Raw genomic sequence first — 21,825 nt, forward strand, 5'->3', positions numbered from 1 at the left:
TCATAGACCTAGATTATCCATTCTATTGTCACTTAACTAATACAAATATGAAAAATGCCCATTTTCTGTGTTTAATTTAAAAAATCAAATAAATCAAAACATGCAATTGCTTGCATGCTCATGCAAAGCATCTTCCTGGTTAGCAAAAAGAAATATCAAATTCACTGCAAAGGCTTTTTTTCTGCACTGCCTGTTTAAATGATTACTACTCAGGAAAGATCAGAGCTTCATTACAATAGTAACAAAAAATAAGATTAAAATGGAGGTTTTTGCCCACACACTTAAAAAATTGCAATTAAAGAGAATAAAGAAAAGTCACTTCATATATATTCCTGGGATTCCAAGTCAAGAAAGCACTTCATTGACTGTTGGGGTCCTCCATCCCACATTTCTGACCCTAACACAACACGACTCACATACGTGAATCCAAGAGATGTGGAGCTCTGTTCCACGTGGGGTGAGCTGGGTGGCTGGAGCCAGTCAGCCTTGATTAGCTGAATATTGATATTATCTGGTGTTAAACACAATCTGAAGCTATATCATCCCTTGGCATGCAGTTTCCTTCATAGCCCATCACAATGTGAGACCTGGGGAGAGTGGAGGGTGTTGATGCCAGCAGGGCCTGGCTGCCTGACCTGAGCTCCTGTGCTGCAGCTGCTGCCACTGCTCCCGGGGGCAGAGGGGCCTGAGCATCAGGGAAAAGCTGCCCTTCTTGACATGGGTTTTTGGAGGGTGGTTTTATTTACTTTTGGGTGTGGGGAGTTGTAGGGCCTTCGCTTGCTCTGGCTTTGGGTTTTTGTGTGTATATGTGTCAGGAAATTTTGTTTGTTTTTTGTTTCTTTAACCCCATTTAGGTTTTCCTCCTTTCCTGCAGAATCTTTTATTATTATAGTCATTTGTTAAACTGGGCTTGAGAGGGCACCTCTCCAGCAGGAGGCTGGTGATCACGAGTAACTAACAAAGCTTGTTTGCCCCATGTGCGCTGACCATCCCCAAGCAAATCTGGCTTGCTATTTTCAGCGGCCTTTCCTCTCACTGATCCACCTCTCGATGGCCACCACTGCTTCTAAACGCAGCTGAAAGCGCCTGTAGCAAAGCAAAGCGAGCAGCTGTGTCAGCAGCACCCAGACGGAGAAGCTAGATCTTTCACAGCAGAAGAAAAGGTAATTATTCTAATTACTGCTACTTAGTACGTGCTTCCCGCTGTACGCTTTAGAAAGGGGAACTAAAGTGCCGGGCTGAGGTTTGCCGGCACAGCGCTGGGAACACCGCCCTTTGCCCAGGCGAGCCGAGGGCTCCTGGGGCTCCCCGAGGCTGCCGAAGGACGCGAGGGACACAGCCCTGCCCTGTGTCGGCTCCCGCTGTGGGAGGAGGATGCTGCGGCCACAGCCGGCTGCCAGGGCACGCACAGAGCGGGCACTGCAAACGCTGCAGCGCAACACCCCGCCAGCATCACCTGCAGAAAACATCCCTCCTCCTGATCACAGAGCCTGCTCGTCCCAGTGCTGCCAGGGGCTGAGTGCAGGGACAGGACGCTGCAAAGGGCAGGGGTGATGCGTGGCCTGAGGAGCCATCCAAAACACAGGGCCGAGTGAGGAAATGCATCACTGAGCGCCAGGGCAGCGGCGGGAGATACAGCAAGTTTAGGAGCTGGCTTGGAGCAAGGCAGTGGTGAACATGTGTGGCTGCTGGAGTGCAAGGCAGATGTGACTAGCAGCATATGGGCCACTCCTTTTGGGCTGGGGGGAGACAAGGCTATGGTTGGAGACATAGAGATTTCCATCTGCTGCAGCTCATTGCCATAAATAAAGAGATAATGTGCACTAATTAGTACAGGAGTTGTAACAGCAAGCTACTTTTAATACTACAGATGATTGGGAAAAACCTCAAACCAAACCATACTTTAGATTCCCTCAAAACTTCCCCCATTCTGCCTCCCCAGCAGCCCCCAGCCCAGAGCAGCATTCCCCACTGTACATCCCCAGCTTCACCTTTTCCTTCCTGGGATCCTTCAATCCCCAGTTCAGGAGAGCTGCAGAAGGGTCACCAGCTCACCCCTCCTCTCCTAGCCAGACATGCAGGGAGGGGTGGGATGCAGTGAGGCACCTTACTGTTGTCAGCTGGCTCTGATCACTAGGGGATTATTCCTCCTTGTTCTCCCCCTGCTCCAGGCGGTTTGCAGGGCAGACCAAAGTGCTTGCACCAGAGCTGAACATTTGAAGTGCAAAGTGAGTGTTCTGGGACGTGTCTGCATTTGAAATTCTGTGGTGTATCCATCTACTGTGGGCAGCTACAGTTGTTTAATTATAAACTGCCATTCCAGTTCACATATAGGCAATTACAACAATAGATATATTTCATGAAGGTGCAGATGGCTTGACAATACTTTCCTTGGTTTATTTAAGAGTTCTGAAGCCTTCTTGAGAGGCATCTTAGACAAGGAAGAAAGGAGTTTTCAAAGTAGACAGGAATTTGTGGGAACCTTAGCAATGTGTCAGGACCCAAAATACTTAGAATAGTCTTGTCAAAACTGGTAAAATTCTAACTCATTTCTTTAAGTCAGAGGTTGTTCGGTGTTAAAGTGCCAATGTAAGAAATGAAACAATCAGTATTTTTGAAATAAGTTCAGTAAGTAAAAATAAATAGCATAATGTTAGAGTTCTAAAAGCAAAATTTAATAAATTAATATATGCATGCCAGATAAAAATACAAAATTACAATTGAAATAGCAATAATAATAATAAAGGAACACTGTTCAGTATTGCAGATTTCACTGCAACCACCATAAACATCATGGAGAATTACTTAAAGTAGCATTTAAAGTACAATTTTGTTTCTGTTAAAAACAAATTACTGTATGATGAAAAAATGGAAAGAAACCCAAGAAGAAATCAGCCCCAAAAGTGGAAGAGAAGAATATGAAATGTCAATAAATGGCCAGAGGCTCCATTTCACATAAGTCTGCCTTCTTTTTAGTATCAGAAACCAATTACATAGAACAAAAAAAGCAGAATCACAACAGGTTTACACGGAGAAACATGCTGAATTACAATCACAAACTATCCAGAACAAAGATGCTGCACCAGTTCAGTTGTTTTCTTCATGGAATGAGTCTCACCAGAACAGGGAGAACAGGGAGCAAATCATGCAATAGCTTTAGGCATTTTGTTTTTTTTATTTTAACATGATAAACACCCAGGATTACTAGTACTGGAAAGTATGTGTTAACCTTTTTCAACATCAGCTGAATGGCACTACAGAAACGACAAAGAGTTCCTTCATTTTTATCCTGAATACATTGAAAGCTCTAGCAAATATGGAATTCAGTGACAAGAGCCATTAAATTACTTTAAAATATTCCTTCATCCATAGAACACTGTTGCTTCCTTTTTTATTACAAAACCCCAAAAATATTCAAAATAAAATGTCTTCATTTTTTATAAGCATCTCCACCACAAGTCTCTGATAGCGGATGTCGTTCAGTGCAGCCATCGCATCCAGCTCCGGCGCTCTCATAAGAGTTGGTCCAAAAACTATGCCCAGGTTTTCTGCACTCATCAGGTTTTCCTTTTCATGGAGTGTTACTCTGTAAAAAAAAAAAACACCCAGTGATTCTCATATTTCTTCTGTGCCAGACCATGCCTGCATATGCTTGAAAATCAGAAAAACAGGACAAAAATGTGTGCCTTTCCCCAAGAGAAGGAGAGGCCAATGTTTCCAGCAGGTCCCACATGGGAGTGTCAGGTGAAACACTTGGGAGCGAGTAAAAGCAAATGCTGTGTGGGTTTGTGGTGGGTTGGTGTCTGTCCTCAGAGCACACAGACTGTGCTCACTTGCACTGAATGAACAAATCCTTCGGTATACAAGATTTGTCTTCTGTTTTTCCCTTTCTGCCTTAGTTTTTATTTGAAAACAGGTCAGACTGATGTTACCAAGTTGCTGTGTCTTCAGCCTCTAAGTATTCCAAAAAAAGGAGCTGTGTCTGATTACCCGCATTCAGCAGTAAGACAATGGCCTGTTGAGCAGCACAGCTCCTCTTAGCAAAGCAGTAAAAGAGAAGTTTAAAAATAGTGAATTTTGTCACCTTTCTACCTTTTCACATATACCAGAAATATGATGTGGAAAAGCAACTTGCTAGGTACAGCAGCAACAGCTAATCTTGAACAGGGTGAGGAAAAATTAACTTCACATATCACAAGCTGTAAGGAGGAATTTTTTGTTCCTACATCTCTCATCCCTTTGTCCATTTTAAAATGCCCATTAGAAATGTCATTGAAATAAAGGGACAAACCAGGCAGAAACTCAGTAACTGAATTTTGCCTGAGGCATTCAGCAGAGTCAACACAGTCCTACTTGTAGAAGAACTACAACATGAAAAAATGTGGAAGAAAGCTTAAAATAAAGTAGTTTTTCTAAGGAAAGGGAATGATTCTTACATATTGACAGGAAGTTCATGTTACTTGAGAAACTAAAATGGACACCCTAACATGCCACATTGGTTTTGCTTTGCAAGGGATAATCCCCTGTGTCTGAGTTCTGCTGCTGTGCACAGTACCACTCCTGCCACAGGCCTTCTCCAGGATTTGGTGGGCCTTGACCAGACTTTTCTGGAGGTGCTAACATGGACTTTTGCTAAAAATGAGTGTGGCTTAGAGTTCTTTGCAGCTATTCCACCCACCTCTTCAGATGTGCCATGAGATACCGTAATGTTTCACAGTGTGCAGGCGGCAGCAGCTTCAGCGCCTCGTGGAGAATTTCCAGCTGTTCATCCGGATCCGTGGTTTCTGAAACACAGATGTTCAGCTGTCACTACACAGACAGCCAGAATTCACATACAGAAAGGCAACAACTGGTGGCCTGCACAGGAGATAGGGTCTCACAGCTCTGCTGGATTACTCACGGAGGATTTGTCTGTCCAAAGAGGTGCTCAGAGCACCATAAGGATGTGACTGGTTTTGGACAAAGAAAATTCCCCAAAGTAAACTGCACTCCACTGAAATATTCCCTGCAGCCTACTAAAAAAATCCTCTGGCAATCCTTGCTGACTGGACTGGCTTTGCACAAATAATCTACAGGTGCAACACTGGGAGAACAGAAGGTACTGGGAACTTTGCCATCAGTGCCCTTGGCTGTCTCTATACAACTTGGAAAAAGCCTTCTTTGGAGAAGGGGCTGTACAGCCAGCATGCAGTCCTTGTTCTCTAGCCACGGCTACCTCACACCTTTCCAGGTGTGGCTGGTGTGAACACATCACAGAAATGCTTCAGGCAGCTAGGATGTTTGGGAGAGAAGTTCCAGCTGGGCTTATTGCCCTTCTTACATACCTACTTTCTGCAAGGCCAGCCCCAAAGGTGGCTTCGGGATGAATGGTTATCAGCTTATGAAAACACTCAAAATGGACAAGTCCAGAAACAAACAATATCTTATTTCGAAACATTTCCATAAATCACCTTCTTTATGGCACCACAAACCCAACAGACTTTAAATAATCACCGTCAAGTACCCAGGATTCACGAAAGACACGCAAGTGATGTAATCCATAATGTGTGATGAAAAGGAAACATTCCTGGTGACAAAGGCAAAGAAAATGTAACCATGCTCACAGAGCATCACGCAGTCAGGCCGTAATGTGCACTGAATGTTTAGTTCTGCAATCCTTACTAAATTGGGCATGCAGGGTAAGAGCTGATGGGACAGCTATAAAATGAATAGGACAGTCCTGCACGAAAAGGACTAAGGCTGAGAATGAAAAGCAGACAAAAAATGTGTTACACTTACTTGCAGACTCTATAAACTTTGGGTAGGCATCATACGTGATGAGTGGAATTGGCAAATCCCTGAAGTACAGTTTAAGTGCACCAGTGATAATATTGATATCTTCATACATATTCACAGAAATATCAGCTTTTTCCCCATCTGTGTGGAGAAGACACTGATATTAAAGCCTTGGAAATGTAAACAGATGTAAAACAGCATTCAAAAGAAAAATAGTAACTTGCTTAAGCAAACGTTATTGCAAAGGAAACAACTACAGATTTTATCTTTTATAAGTAAAACAGTTACTGGACTGTGATGTTCATGGTTTCAGGGTGAAAACCTCAAGCATTTTATATAGTAACATATCTTTTCTTTGTTTCAAATAATTACTAAAAATAAGCTTGGGTTTTTTCTTAAAACCTGCCTGCATGATCTTGCAGTATCTGCCTTGGATTAAGGTGTGGACGTTTAGCTCTGCATTGCAAAGCAACACATTCATCAGCACTGCATGAGAAATCATGGAGTCTGGGAAAAAAAGTAAAAGGCAAAAAACCAGCTTTGTCCACAGCTTCCCTATTTTATAGGAAAAACATGTGTTCACCATTTAACTACAACATACTACCTACTCCAAAGTGCAGCGGACACAGATCCAGAACTTGGCTTCTCCAGCATGTCCCCACCCTGCTAACACTGCAGATGTTGTGTGAATCGGTCCAGTCCTCCAGACAAACAGGAAAGAGAGTTTCCAGCACAGATTCTGGTCTTGATTTCTACTGGGATAGAGGGACTGCAGCTGGAAAGCCTTTAATTTTCCCACTGTCTTTTCTCAGAGAGAAGAGTTTGTTCTCAGTGACCTTCTTTTAGTCTGCAATAATTCAAACTTTGTTTGCACTATTGCATTCATCTTATTATTTTGGAGCTTTCATCCAGAAAGAAGGATTTAAGTTGCACAGCTCTCTTAAGGCACTTCACCACTTACCCTCTATCCCTCCCCCACCCCTCTGAGCGCAGTTTGACTTGCAAACTAGGGCAGTAGTTCACAAAGCTTTGTCCTTTCCTACACACATGGTTACTGGAGCACAGATACTGATGGAAGGAGAAAAGTAGATTTTTGTAATAAAGGCCAAAGTGAAGCTGATGTGCTTTTCTGATGGGGTGTCTCCCCTCCTGCCAGCACAGCCGTCGGACTCCTTCAGACCACTGGTGCAGTGGAGCGTGAGACAGAGGCTCTGCAGAAAACTGTGTATATTTTATACATCAGCACCAAGTTCCAGCATGCAGGAAAGACTGTACCTCTGTCAAATGCCATTTTGACATCTTCAATAAGATCACTAAATCCTGAGACTCTGTACAGTCCTTCAGAATTAAGACCTGCAATGAACATTTCAACAAGATTAAAATTAGTCCTTATTTTCACAGTTGCCTTCCACTTTGTTCTTCTCTTGGCAAGTTTTTTCATTTAAGGCAGAAAAAGAAGACATGCTTTAAAAGCCTTATCAGGTTTTTCTTCCAGAATGAAACCTTATCCTGGGTTTTTAACCCTGACCATTGCAGTAGAAGCCTTGTTCTATCAGCACTAAACTGTATTTACACAAATGACTTCAGAGCTGAAGGAACATATTAAACCAATTACAACTCATTTAAAAATAACTCAGATTAACATACTTGATGATCAGTCATTATTTCAGAATGAAAACAAATACCCTAATGCTAGAAAAGGATACTCAGTGCGGGCTAGGGGAACTAGCAAGAGTGAGAACATTAATTAACCCCCTTTGTTTTGCCACGTCCACTTAATTTTTTTAAATAAATACATTATTGGAAAGATAGGCACTAATATGTAACTACAAAGCAGTAACTGCCCATTAAGCAATTTCTAGCAGAATCTATAAAAATTATAAATGGTATGAACCATGAAATAATGCACAGTATAATATTAGCTGTGCAGGGTAATTGGCAGTCATAAAATGTCTTGTGCAAATCTGTTTTGAGCAATCATACATTCAGCAGAAACCCAGATGACCCAGATCAATCTAAATGGATTATCAGTAAAGCAACAAAAGTCCATTAACGATGCCTTACCTCTAGATTCAATTTCCCTAATGCACATATCTACCACCATTGGTCTCTTGGTGAAGTGTGCTTTTACTAGTGTGGTAAGGTCACAGCTGTACACTTTTTTGACATGCTTCAGGTCTGGCTTGCAGTCATTTGGGACCATCTTGGAACATTGCTTGTGCACATTTAAACCACAATCTGAGGGAAAAAATGAAAACGTGATTAGGCTGGTGTTTGCTGAAAATGTACTCTGAGATCAGTGCTCTGAAGTACAAATGGCTCTGGCAGGATCTGACCTCAGCTCACAACAGCTACTTCTCTTCAGGGCCCTTAACCATCAAATACCTGAGGTAGGGACAGCCCTGAAGTCAGAAGGATTTCCTACCCAAGACATTTCTTCTCTTTCTAGATGGTCTAACACAGAGTGACAAGTTTTCCATGTTTTTTCAAATCAGAGGCTTGGGGTCAATTATGTTCCCCACCACTATTACATACATTGCTATCCCAACAGGGACTTTTCCCCCAAGTTACTGAGGATTTCCTAACACCTCCATCTTCAACGTAGTCCTGGATGTGGCACTTCAGACATCTCCAGGGGGACATGAAGGTAGGGACTGGGTTACAAACAGGCTACAGCTCCTCTGCAGTGAGCTGGCAAGGCAGAGCCAAAACCTGAGCCACTTGAGGGATCTCTACGTGCAGACTCCCAGGCACTTGTCAGGAAACAGCTGAGCCCGGCGAGAACAGCACCACATCCCAGCGAGGGAGGCTGCCACACTCTGATGTGCGCTTGGAACACACAGGGACTCCTGTTCTGCAGGCGTTTCTGCACCTTGCTGCCCTGCCATCCCGAGTGCCCTGCACTGTCACAGGACTAAGGGATGGCTGTAGGAGCTTGAAGGATCAATGCCTTGATGAAAATCTGTATTTTCTTCTCTCATTGCAGGACTGTCTACTACCTGTCTACTGAGAGTCCCTTCGTATTTTGTTCCTGCTGATTTTTCCAATACTTGTTCTTTCATTAAAGCTCCAAGTTATTTGACTTAGTTCTTTCCAAAAGAGTAAACCCCAGAATTGATGACTAATTTCCACTAAGTCTGCTGCAGCCTGCTGCTAAAAGCACTTGGTTTACTTAAAAGGCCTATAAAGCAACCAGATTTGTCACTTAGGATCCTCTGGTTGCAATTAAAGTTTGGCATGTCACCTTCAATCCATCAAAACACGCACAGATCCGGATCCAGATGAAATGGCTGATAAGAATTCTCTTGAGGAGCAGGAAGGCAGGGGCAGGGAGCTGCGGTGCTGAATTTCCCTCCTGGACGGTTGTGCGCTGTGAGCCCCAGCACGGGCAGCGCCACGCACCCAAACCCAGCCCCGGTGCCCCGGGGATGCTGGGGCCAGCCTGGGTGGGCCAGGGGCTGCTCTGCCCCCAGCTCCCCCAGCAGCTGCCTTGTGTGGATCCAGCGTGGGGAAGGGTGGCTTGGGCAGCCTGGCTCCTCAGCGCTGGCAAAGGCACCTGGCAGAGAGGGAACGGTGACAGCCTTGCTTTCACCTGAACATTTATCTACATCCCACATTTAGTCAAGTGCTCCAAGAGCCCAAAGTGACCACATGCCCAGCATGTCCCTACCTGTTTGGGCACAGAACGGACTGAGCCTACCAGCCAGCACAGGCAAGGGGAGCTCCTCCTAGGCTTTAAATATCTGTGCCCTGTGTCACATTTTGCCTGAACTCTGAAAAACCAGGTCTCTCTCTGTGCTTTAAAAAGGGAACCACTGAATTCACTGAAAGATGTGACCTGAGCCCTTTAGTGAGTCACTGCCCCAACTGTAACAGGGCAAGGAGAAGCTGTTCTTGCCTCCTCTGGGTCTCGTAGAACCAAATCAATAAATGTTTGTGGAAAGGTAAAATTACTCTTCTTTGGTGTAAGGTTGGAATACTGTGTCATTAGTAAGACCAGCACTTTTAAAAACAAGAAGAGAAAATACTGAATAGGTGCTATTAAAGCAGTCAGTTTTCAAAATAAAGACAAAATTGAGGAGTAAAAATAAGAAATAGTCATATAATTAGAGGCAACATCTTAACACACACACACACACAAGGGAAGCAAATTGAGACCACGTAGGAAATCTTAAATCTTGACTTCCTTTATTTAGGAATAAACCTTAACATTGCAATAATAGTATTTACAAATGCAAATATAATTATTGTACATACAATTCCTAAAACTGCCTCAAGAAGCACCTCTTCCAACAAGGATGAAATACCTGCCTATCAAAAATGATGTCTACAACACTGGAATGGCAGCACCTCACTCATGAGAACTCATGAAGGATTCTGTGAGTGCAAATTAGCTGCTTCACACAGCAATATAGCTCAGAGTTACATTTCTGGAAACCCAAGGATCATTAAGAATAAAATACATGAAAAAAAAAGAAAAAAAACACATACTCCCAAGTATCTCGACTTAAACCAATTATTGCCTTGACTGAGATCATCTTAATCATATTTATATACAAGAAAGTTTCAATTCATTAAAATCTCATTTTACAGAGATGGCTTCATTGTGAAAACCTTGCTTCTGACAGTAATTGTGTTATTGTTAATCCCATAGAGTCAGACAGGCTTTGAGAATCTGACCTCATTAATCCCAGAATAATAATTACAAATGCAGAAGTCAACTTTTCTCCTCTCTCTTTTGTTCTTCCTTTGCATTTGATTAGATTTTATGTACCAACCCACTGCTTAAGGGCTTATCAACACTCCTGAGAAACATTTAAAACCTGGAAATATTTCGGATACCTAATGTTTAGAAAACGTGTGAGCCTTATGTTCAGTATTATTGGGCTGTGTGGTGTCCTTGTAATAAGTAAGGCTTCTTGCCTCTTGTGTAAGCACATTAAACCATCTTACTTTAGCAATTTCATATCAGTAAATATATAAAGGTGATTTCAGTGAATTTGCATCAGGAAATGGTATTTTTTTTCCAGTGAAGAACCTGAAACTCACCAGTGCTGTGCTTCCTGAAGCAAGTGAGCCTCTAACCCCAGCTGACAATACCTCATAAAAGGTAGAACATCCATGTCTCAGTCACTTCACTCATCTCTGGTTCAGCTGATAACTAAGGATGATGTCTTGCTAACTCCACCAAGTTAAAAAGCACCATGGCAAGAGGTCAGTCCTCCTCTCCACTGGCAATGTCCCACTTTTGTACTTAACTGTACTCAACTATTTGTTAGTACTAAAAGACAGGAATTTTACTGCAAACTGAATACTACTAAATAAAAAAATAAAGTCCTCTGTTCTCATTGTAGATGCTTTGAAAGCTTTAAAAGCCATTATTTTAGAATCAAGTAGGAAGGAAGAGGAAAGCCAAGTCCTGAATCTCCCCACATACCACCATGGGGTAAAGTCTTGCCTTGTTTGCACATGAGCTTCATAATTCGGCTGGGTTCATTATGACCAAGGGGATTAATTTAATTTCAAACTGAGGGTCTATTTACTTTTCATTAATGTCAAAATAAATCCAGAATAGCAGTTTTACTCTGGATCCAAAGTAAGCCAGAGCCTTATCCATTTCTCAGAGAAATTCAGCCGCACTTACTGGCTGTCTGGTAAAGAGCTACAGAGAAATCCCCCTAAAGCATTGTATCTGCTGATAAATCCTAGAATAATAGAGGATGTAAAAGATGCAGTCATGAGCTCTTGCAGGTCAATAGTAAAACTTCTGCTGACTTCAGTTAATCAGTTTCACCTCACAGAGATGATTTCTCAGAAATAGAATTGTAAGTCACTCTTATTATTCCTTTTACAGTGCCATCAAACTGTGGCCACCTTTCAAATATACCACATGGACCAAGACCAATGCAGTCATAAATTCAAGAGTTTATAGGAAGTTTGGAAATTTAAGGAGGGTGCACAGAAAGTAATTCTCATGACAGGTTTGAAAGTCGGTGATAAGCTGCTCTGGCTTTAAGAACATATTGATCTAGGAGTTCAGATGGGCTGTGACATTACTTCTATGAGAAGTAATAAATTTAAAACCAGCCTGACAATAGCTTCCTGTGAAGCATAGAAGAAGGTTTAGTAATGTTACAGAAGTAGCTAATACCGATGTTAGTCCACTGGGCTAAGAGAACAAATAACATGTTCATATTAAATGCATGAGCAGAGCCAAAAGATAGATGTACGTTACTACTGCCCCATGAGCACACATTATAAATATTTGCAGACAAATATACTTAGCTGTCATGTTTTGTTATACTGTTGATTTGGCTTCAGTCAGTTTCCGACTTCCTTTGGTTTATGATTTACTGGCTAACACGGCTGCTGATCGTGCTCCATCGGAACGATACCATGTGCTACATACATCACTCTAATTACATGTCCGAATTATCCCCCCCAAAATTGATGCATTCTATCACTCTGAAGAGCAGCTTTAAGAGCTAAAGGGTAGATTTACATTCTCTGCAAGAAATTTTGAAAGACTCTTCTGAGGTTTGTGCTAAGTGTAGGAGGGTGGGAAGCATGGAGCTGCGGTGCAGGCAGCGAGTGTTGCCTTGGGCTGGTCCACTGCAGCACCTACCAGACAGGGCAACACCCTCACACCTGAGCTGACACAGGGAGACAGTGGGCTCTACACAAGCACAAAGTACTGGTATTGTTCCTTCTTGAAAGGGTGAATAGGTTAGAAAGGCATTTGCTCTCATACATCACTCATGAGCTTATAGCTTTTGTTTAAAAATTTAACATTCTTTCTGTAGCAGAGGCAGCAATGTTCTCTGTTTCGTGGGATGCAGTGTGTTCCAACAGGCAAGTGAAGGTAGCAGCCTCCAGAGGCCCCACGTGCTGCACTCCGTACTTCCAAGCACAATCCAGCAGGGTGCTATGAAGGTCTGCCCTCTTCCTCCTCAGCTGTGTGGCTGCAACTTGGGTGGCCACACTGGAGCTGCCACAGTGCCTCAAATACGTGCGTGTGTTCATCTGCAATGCACATCTGGAAGCAACCCTGGTCCCACCAGAGCCTTAAGTCACTTCACTAAGCAGCCCCATGGCAAAAATTGCTTCCAAACATATGACTCTGCTCCCTAAAATCTACTTACATCTGCGCCACTGTATCATGCACTACAGGGTACATTATTTTAAGACAGGAATTTCAAGAGGGCAGCTAGTTACTTGGCAACAAAATTACCTAATGCTAGTGAAAAATCAGGGCTGTTGAAATGAAAAGAAAAAAAGCCCATCAAACCATCCAGTATTCCCGTATCTCAAATCAAAAGAATACTTACATTTGTGTCTCCAAAACACTTAGCGACAAGAGCTTCATTTTATGGAAGTTTTGAAAGATTAGACTGAGTTTGTTCAAGAACTCCCCAGGCTTCCTGCCACGACACCTGCCTACCTCCTCGACAGCTCCCTGGCTGGGCCACTGGCTTGCTCAAGGCTTCCAGGTCTGTGTGGGCTTGGAGATAAAGCTGATTTTAGGACTTACAGTTTCAAGAATATATAGCTCCAGAATAGCTTCCCCTTGGGAACGGCTCTGAAGCAAGGTTCTGCTGTCTGATTAGAATTTCAAAATTCTAGAGCTCATTCCTTGCAGGAACACCACCAGATCCCGAGCTGGTGGAACAGCTTGTCAGGCAGCACACATCTCCAACAGCATCAGCACCTGCTGCAGGGGCAGGGGCTGTTGTCCAGTCCCCTTCCCTCTGCAGCTTTGCTTTGCTCTTTGGGCCTTTACTGGGCTGTGCCCAGCATTCTACAACCAGCTAAATCTGGGTGCTCATCACAGAAGGAGCTTGGTTGTGTTTTTAAGGCACAAGTGTGGGCAGAAGGGAAGCTTTTCATGAGTGAGCCATGCAAAACACTTTGAGAGTGGGCAGTGTGATGAGAACACCTTGCCTTTCCCTTTGCTGACTTTAGTCACACGAGCATCAGCTGTTTTTCCAGGCACAGAAAGCATGAGCACTCTGCCTGTACAATCAGTGCCTGAGGATGGACAGGCTCCTTTGTGCTCTCCTTCATTCTTACACACCAATGGAGCAACACAGGGCTGTCCAACACAAAGGATTTCATGGCAAGGCAAAACAAATAGCAAAGGAAATGGGGCAGCTGTACATATTTCAATTGCTGGAGAAGGATATGGATGAAATGGGGAAATTAAACACAAGCAGTAATTCACAAAACAATCCTGCTTTGAGGCTGTACTTTAACTCTTTTGAAAATGAACTCCCAGATCTTACTGTGGTCAGGGCTGGCAGCAATATTGCTTGGGCTCTGCCACTGGCAGCTGGTTATCTGCACACTGAGAGTTCAGCTGCAAGTTAACTTCTATTAGTTCTTCAGAGAGGTTACCTGCTCCAAGGAAAGCAAAAGATGTTACATGTGTAGCAGGCTGAGATAACCTGAAGCAAAACTATGAAGGCTGCAGAAATGGTGCTTTGTGTACAGCCTCAGAGGGTCATGCTGCCTGCTGTTACTAGGAGCAGCCCAAAATACCACCGAAAGCATACAAGGGATATATAAAAAAATTATCTTTAAGATAAGCTAATTAATGCTTTGTAACTAGCCTGTTAAAAAAAAAAAAAAATCTTCAGATTAAACTGCTTATTAAGAACAACAAGCAAAAGGGTACAGATGAAGGACTTGGAGGTTCTGATGGGCTGGATACATGTGTCAGCTTGACAATTCTACTGATCTGCCAGTCTGCTAGTCCACTTGGGTAGGACATAAACATCATCACCAATGCTCTAGTCTCTGAGACAACACTATTCTGTGTTCCTACATATTCATATTCTTATTGATATTTGTGGGAACATATTCATGTTCCCACAAATTACATATTCTGGTAATGCTACTGACTGTTACGTGTTTGTATCATTCATAAAAAGAACTCCCTGGTGCACATTTTCTTTGAATATTGTTATGGTTTCTCTTCTGAACACATTCTGGGCAGAGGAATGAGCCCTGTGAGCACAGGAGAGCTTTACATGGAAGGGATGTAACTAAGAATACATTTCTCTAAGTTCACGCATTGGATTTTGATCTGGGGTAAAATCTTACATCTTCATTAACTTCTGCTGACCTTCAGTGCTTACACAAAGTGGTGCCATTATAATTTCAAATGCTTTTCCAAGTCATTTCTACTTATGGCAGAAGCCTGAAGGAAAGCATGCTAGAGATGGAGCATGCCACCAGAAGAGGCAGATTCCTCACATACAGATGTGTCTTCATCTCACAGAAGTTTTAAAGGCTTGGATGGAAAAGTTGGAAGTATGACCCTCTGAGGCAGTAGGGCAGATATTTATTATAAGGATTCCCTCTAAGGAAGCAAATCTGTCTTTAAAGATGCTGATGAAATAAAGACCAAATTTGAGAGAATGACATTTAAGGAAAAAGAAACTATTTCTGTTTTGCTAGATACCTTCAGCAGAAGTCAGACTACATACTACACCCACCAAATAATTTCCTACAGGATCCAAATCTCAGACATCACCCCAGGTTCTAATTTTGGAAGACAATGAAGTTCTTCTCTTGTTTGGTGGTTTGTATTAATCCCCAAACCTCTGCAGTCCAGGTAACACCCAACATCTCATTTCAACCAACAACCATCCATCAGGTGTCCAATGCAGTGCCTATGTTTACCTCTCATCTTTAAGGAAGGAAAAGACATAGTCCTCCTTCTTTGTCTCCCATAAAATCTAAAGAAGGATAATTTAGGGTGAATTCACCTTCCAGGAATTAGTAATACAGGACTGCACCTGACAAGATCCTGAACGCACTCAATTCTGTCTTTTGGCAGAGAGACACACATTCAGCCGTGCTGGACTGAAACAAAGCTCAACTCCAGTTGAATTTGCTAGGGCATCCTTGCTGGTTGCTATGGCATGTGTACTCTTAGGAATGTTTAGTTCTGGCTGATAATTTTTTAAAGGATTGGCTTACTTTGTGTAACACAAACTATCAGCCATTAGAAATATGCTCTCCTCTTTCCATTGGCTCTTCCTCCTTTCTGAAATGGGTGACATTTATCTTTGCTGTCTGGTCTTGGACTGTCCTACACTTCCCTTTTTGCATGTTTTTGTGCTTCTGCACAGAATATAATTTAAAATGGTTGATAGTAGCCCATGCAGTAATCCATTTCTATTTCTATCGTTTGTTAAACTTATCACTTCTGTAAAGCAAATGGAGTCCTCTTGAGATGTGCAACTGTTTGCTATAAAAAGCAAATGCTTCAACAAGTATAAAATTACATATGATCTATCCAATTTTGCTCATAGGTATTTTCAATAAAATGATTATACAGACCACCAAACAGGTTTTGTGGATTTCCCTGAAGTGGCATTGAACCCCACTTCAATTCAAGTGGGCTGCATCCTGCTAAATGCTGTAATTTTTTTTGAGTACAAACCCAGTCTGAAAAGCACTGGCCTCGTGTGGCTCCTGGTTTACTGTGCCTCATTGTTTCTGTATCAAAATGACTCAATTCAGAAGCAAAATTATTTCTTTTTTTTTTTTTTTTTTAAAAAACACTGTAAGACCACATAAATTCAGCCAAACTCACACCACTCAAGCCTGAGCTCCTCTGCATGAGTACATTGGCACTGGCTATGCAGGCCCTCATTCTGTGTCCGTGCACCTCCAGCATTTCCCTGAAGTGCCCAGATCTGTGCAGCCTCTGGCTCGGCTGGCTGCACCAGGAACAGGCAGACACTGCTGCAACCTCACCCCACCCCAATCCTTGCTGACACTTCAGCAAGCATGGCTGTACAACATGGGATTTAAAAATACCAGTAAGGTCACAGAAACTACTGGAAGCTACCAACACTGACGTGAAACCTCACAAAAGACAGAAAGCCCTAATTATAGTTTCTGAACCTATGAAGTCATCTAATAGACATATGCTCCTTACACTGAAAGGAGGAGAATGGAAACATGCAGTACTTAATACCATCCTCATAAGGAGAAAAGAAAACCAGATTTTGGAAGCTTTTGGAAACCCACAATTTAGAAAAATCTGCATAAATCCAGAAAATCAGCTCTACTTCAGTTTAAAAAAAAAGGCAGTACAAAATAATAAGTGCTTTGGATTTAAATGTAAAAGCAACAGAATTAATTCCACAGTGCCATGCAGCACTGCAAACCTTCATACTACTTATTTTTATTGTTTTTCAGTATCAAAGTTGCCTAACATCGACCTGAAAAATGCTTGATATCTCTCCTAAATGCCCAAATGGAGGAATCTAAGGCAAGGAATAAAGATGGCACATTTATTGATTCAAGTGTCATCAAAAACATTCTAATCAGAAAACCAAAATCAAGCTTCCTCCTCCTGTCCTAGCACTGTACACCCCGTATAAAATCAAGAACAGCAGAAAGTACTAACAACTTTCACTCACATGTGGAAGACATGGCTGCAATCCGGTATTCTTAGTAGAAGGAAAATAGGAAAATACTGAGAAAGGAATCGCCATTTTTACATAACCATGTCTTAAAACAGAGCCGCACTCTCTAATGCATCCTAGACAGAGCAGACTCTAATGGTAACAACAAAATATTGCATTCAAATAGTTATGGGTGAAGAATTTAAAAATATTTCAATCCTATGTGGCTAGAAATGATTTTAACTATTACATTATTTTGCAGTTCTGTGATAAAAAGCCTTCTTATTTGCTTGAGACAAGACTTCAGAAAGCTTTAGACAGAGCAGATTTTCTTAAATTAGCTTGAAAATTCAGTTTCCAGGGCAACGTAAGCAGGTCTTCATACATCAACATCTCTTTGCACCATTTTTATAAATACGGTTTGCTAGAATGTCATAAAATACTTTTTAAATACAGCAAACTATTTTGATCCCTTTGATCCTTTTCTTTGCCTTTGAAAGAAAACTGACTCTCCTTTCCTTTCAGAAGAACCTTATCAATAAAATTGTCAAACTGTTTTCCTTTGGAGAGGCTTTATCCGAGAAATGCCTGCAGTGATACCCATACATGTAATACATTCCTACCAGCACCTGAATGTTTATGTAACATTTCAGTAGGCATCCCTTATTCATCATCCCTTTTCTTGCTTTCTTTTCAGTTTGCAAGTAGGAGACATGATTTAGGGTCTATATGGCATGCTGGGAGTCAGCTGGTTTATATATAAAATTAATCTGAATGTCTGTTTCACAGAAGCAGCATGAAATTTGCTGATGCCCACCTTGCACATCAAGATCCCCAGTGACTTTCTAACACCTACCAATACATGGAATGGTATAAAAGAAACAAAGGTAACTATGCATCTGTCTATTTTCTCCCCCATTCTAAAAGGGGTGTGTGTGGGGGGGGAAAATGTCTTCATGATGATGATTGTCTCTGAGGAGAGTGCTCTGCATCACTCCAGTCAATCACCGAAACACGGACCTGAAACCATCAGCAGCAGAGGGGATACATCTCCTCCTTCCATTGAACAAGGAGCAGTCTGCACATTACAGAGTGACAACACTGGAAAAGAACACTGAATGACCTTACCTGCACATTTTACTCCCTGAGCAATGAGGCCCCACATGAAGTTGGCACAGTATTCACACCAGTGCGGGCCCCTGAACGTGTGCACCTGGAAGACAGTAGCAGAAAGGAAAATTACTGAAAATGACCCAATCATTTCACAGACATGAGTATCAATGCATGTAAACACTGCAGAATTCCTCTTCTTCGAAGGTTCCACATGCAGCTTCTGGAAGTTTCCCTTTATCGTGGCAGAAAAGGAAGAAAGGAATGAAGAAAGATCTAACAAGCATGACTCTTGCAGACATGTGGAAAACTGGAGTCCTTCAATCCCAAGCAGCAGAACTGCGTCTGTGGAGGTCTGCTCCACAGAGAAGCAGGCACAGCCCTTCTCCCACCTCTTGGCATCTCTCTGTCTAGGCAGGAGTGTGGCTACAAGGCAAAGCTTTTGCAGTAACTGTCCAAGAGCTCACTTTTCAACTTCAAATGCCTTCTGCTATGGCTGCCCCTTCATTAGGCACTGTGTGAATGGGTAGGGGGCTGCAAGATTTCACCTCACATGGAAGGAGTCCTGCCAGGCAAAAATACCAGTGCCACACAGAAATACTGTAAATTCACCCAGAGACTTTCCAGTTTAGAATAACTCCAATAGGAAATTAATTTTCTTCAGACTAATGCTACATATTGAAAACCCAAAATCCAAAATGAAAAAAAAAGAATCCACTGAATCAGGAAAAAATTCAAAGCTAAAAAAGAAAAAAAACCCCAAAGCTGCTTTCATTCCTGGCTCACATGCTTGTTACAAATCCTGCAGCCACCATTAACTGCTTCTGATTTTATTCTGATAAAGGTCCTGCCGTAGGAAACCACAGGATTCTTTACAGAGAAAATCATTACTTTCTTAGCCAGAGTAAAAGGCTTTGAGCCGCTACTTAGAATAGACAGGCTGAAAATAAAATTAGTAGCTGGTGATCATAAAGAAATGAAATTTGCAGTGAAATACAGCAAAAATACTTTAGGCTGAAGTCACTTGGTACCTCAGAGTTACCGAGTGGGTATGGGAGCAGGCAGTAACCTCACTTGTGTGCAGTGCCCAGCCGGAGCAGTGTGGAGCAGGACAGGGAAGCTGGAGGAAATGTTTGTTCCTGACATCTGCACACAGCTCTGGCTGTGAACACTGAAAGGCAAAGTAGCCTGACTGAGGTGGAAAAAGTCCCCCACACCATTGATGTAAGAGGCAGCTGGATCCAGCTGACACCCCCACAAGTGACAACATAGAGCAGCACCTGCAATTCAGACCACAGTTCAGTTTTGGCCAAAGGAAGGTCTGCAGCCTTCTGGGCTTTTGGTGCCCTTGGAGCAGCAGTGGGATTGCTGAGAGTCTTCAAAGTTACTCCTGAATTCACCAAGTAATTCACATGCACATCTGTGCCAAGTGAGGCCCCTGACTGCCTGGTCCAGAGAGAGCCCAGGCTGCCTGTCCCCAGCCCTGGCTGTCCCCAGCCCTGCTGGTCCCCACCCATCCCACCCACCTCCAGAAGGTGAGATGTGCTCCACGAGGCCTCTTCTCCCTGCAGCTCTGTCCGACTTCCACAAAGCAAACCATGACAAGATTTTCAGCAGCTGTACTCTCCATCTTCTTTTTTCCTCTCACCACAAAGAGATTTTCCACACCATTCAGTCCGTTACCCACCTGCACTACCCACATCCTTTTTGACTTTCTTCCTCGGCCTGGTGGTTTTTATCCAGGTTTTTGGCAGTGTTCCCTTCCCAGAACAAGAACATTCTAGTATCCTCAAGCAAAGCATTGTGCTTTAATGCCTGCAGGACTAACAGAACATTTTCAGGGGAAAAAAGGTATCATTTCAGTCACAATCTTTTTTTTTTTGGGTCAAATTCCCCCTGAAACATACTTCTCTAAAATATTTCTCAAAAATCCTGTCAAAGAAAATTGAAACAAAATTGACATTTCAAAAGTCTGGACAATAAAGAATTTCTTTTCACAATATTTTTCAATTTCCTAAGTTTTTTGGTTTTAGTATCTCTACACAAAGGAAGGGAATTTTGTTTTGTTCCTTAAAATGCCAACTGACACATTATTAGCTCTTTCTAAATAAAAAGAATTATACTATCCTACTTTGTCTCTCTGTGGTTGCTGATTTCAATTCATCAAACATCAAATCACCGAATGTGCTTTTCGCTGAAGCATTTCTAATGCTGTCCTTAGGTGCTGGAGTCCCAGCTTGGCTTCTCCAGACCCATCCCCAGTGCTGAAAACCTCTCTAAACCTCAGATGTCTGATATCTAACTGGCTGTTTATCAGTGAACATTCTTCCTTCTTGGCATCTTGCTCCCCCACCATGGTCTGCATGTTTCCATCTCCTCCTGATTCTCCTTAGAAACTCTTCTGCAGGGTCTAGCACATCCCAAATCTGCCGCTCCAACCTTTTGTCTCCATTTTTAGTATTATGAACTCTTTTAATGAGTTCAGTTTCTTACATGTAGTAAGTATGATTCACCTATATTCTACTTCCCCTGATATCACCCTGGCTCTCAGCCTGCTCCTCAGAAGAGTTTACGTGACTCATCATCAGCCTAAAACCGACAAGGACAAGGTGGACTCTCCTCTTCCCTCCCAACACTGCATGTGCTGTCACCCTTCCCAACACCAGGACTGCCTCTGCCCTTCAGAACCCCTGCCTCAGCAGCATTAGCACTGCTGTCTCACCCCATGCAGCCAGGCTTCATCCAAATACTGAAATGCCTTTCCATATCATCAGCTGGATTTACCCAGAGCCTGCTCTGCTTTATGCTGCCCCATCCAAATTACTATTTCTAATCCATTATTCTGATTGGAACCTCAAAACAGATTAAAAGGTGAGGGTAGGTTTTCCCATGTCCCATGATGCTCTCTCTGCCTTGGTTCATCCTTTATATGAGATGGGAGGTTCTCTAGCAATATTAAACAGGAATGGGAGGTTCTCTGGCAATATTAAACAGGAGGCCCAAAGGCCACAATGTCCTTCCAGCCCTGGTGAACACAGCAGGACAAGATCAGCTCTGAAGCCTCTGTTCCTGGGGATTCATCAGCAGTGCTCTTTCCCCAGAGCTCAGCGGTGCCAGAGCATCAATACTCCCACTTCTGCAGAGTGGTATCGGACTCCTAACCCTGCACTGGTCTGAATACACATCCTCTCTGGGAATTAAATCAGAAACAGCGAGTGATGCCAGAAAATACTGAAAAATTAGTCTTCTGAGGTAGCTCAGAACAGCCTCTAATCTTAGTTAGAGGATGGGTGGGGTCTGGCAGCTAAAAGGTCTTAGCATCCCTTTGCTAGTTCAAGAGCCAGCATCTGCAAACAATACTGCATTTATCACGACACTGTTTAATACAGCATTCTTATTTTTGTATTTAATTCTCCATTCTAAAAACCTGCCAAGCAACTTCTCTGTTTTCAAAACTAAAAGATGCTTTCCAGAAAAATTTCTAAAAACACACCCAGCAGAGTCCCAGAGATCCTGA

At 42.6% G+C, this 21,825-nt stretch overlaps 1 protein-coding gene across 2 annotated transcripts in view; it reads right to left on the reverse strand.

Moving 5' to 3' along the window:
- Positions 1-2,653: 2,653 nt before the first annotated feature.
- The window catches only part of CHN1 (chimerin 1), a 93,526-nt gene continuing 74,354 nt past the window's right edge, over positions 2,654-21,825 (reverse strand). For both annotated transcript variants that reach the window (XM_058839921.1, XM_058839922.1), the window contains 6 exons: positions 18,327-18,411; positions 7,840-8,013; positions 7,051-7,128; positions 5,779-5,916; positions 4,679-4,784; positions 2,654-3,586 (listed from right to left, as the gene is read on the reverse strand). In XM_058839921.1, coding sequence (XP_058695904.1) covers positions 3,415-3,586; positions 4,679-4,784; positions 5,779-5,916; positions 7,051-7,128; positions 7,840-8,013; positions 18,327-18,411 — 753 coding nt within the window. In that variant the 3' untranslated portion in view covers positions 2,654-3,414. The remainder of the gene's footprint in view (positions 3,587-4,678; positions 4,785-5,778; positions 5,917-7,050; positions 7,129-7,839; positions 8,014-18,326; positions 18,412-21,825) is intronic.

This window comes from Poecile atricapillus, chromosome 5 (assembly GCF_030490865.1).
Source record: "Poecile atricapillus isolate bPoeAtr1 chromosome 5, bPoeAtr1.hap1, whole genome shotgun sequence".
NCBI lineage: Eukaryota > Metazoa > Chordata > Aves > Passeriformes > Paridae > Poecile > Poecile atricapillus.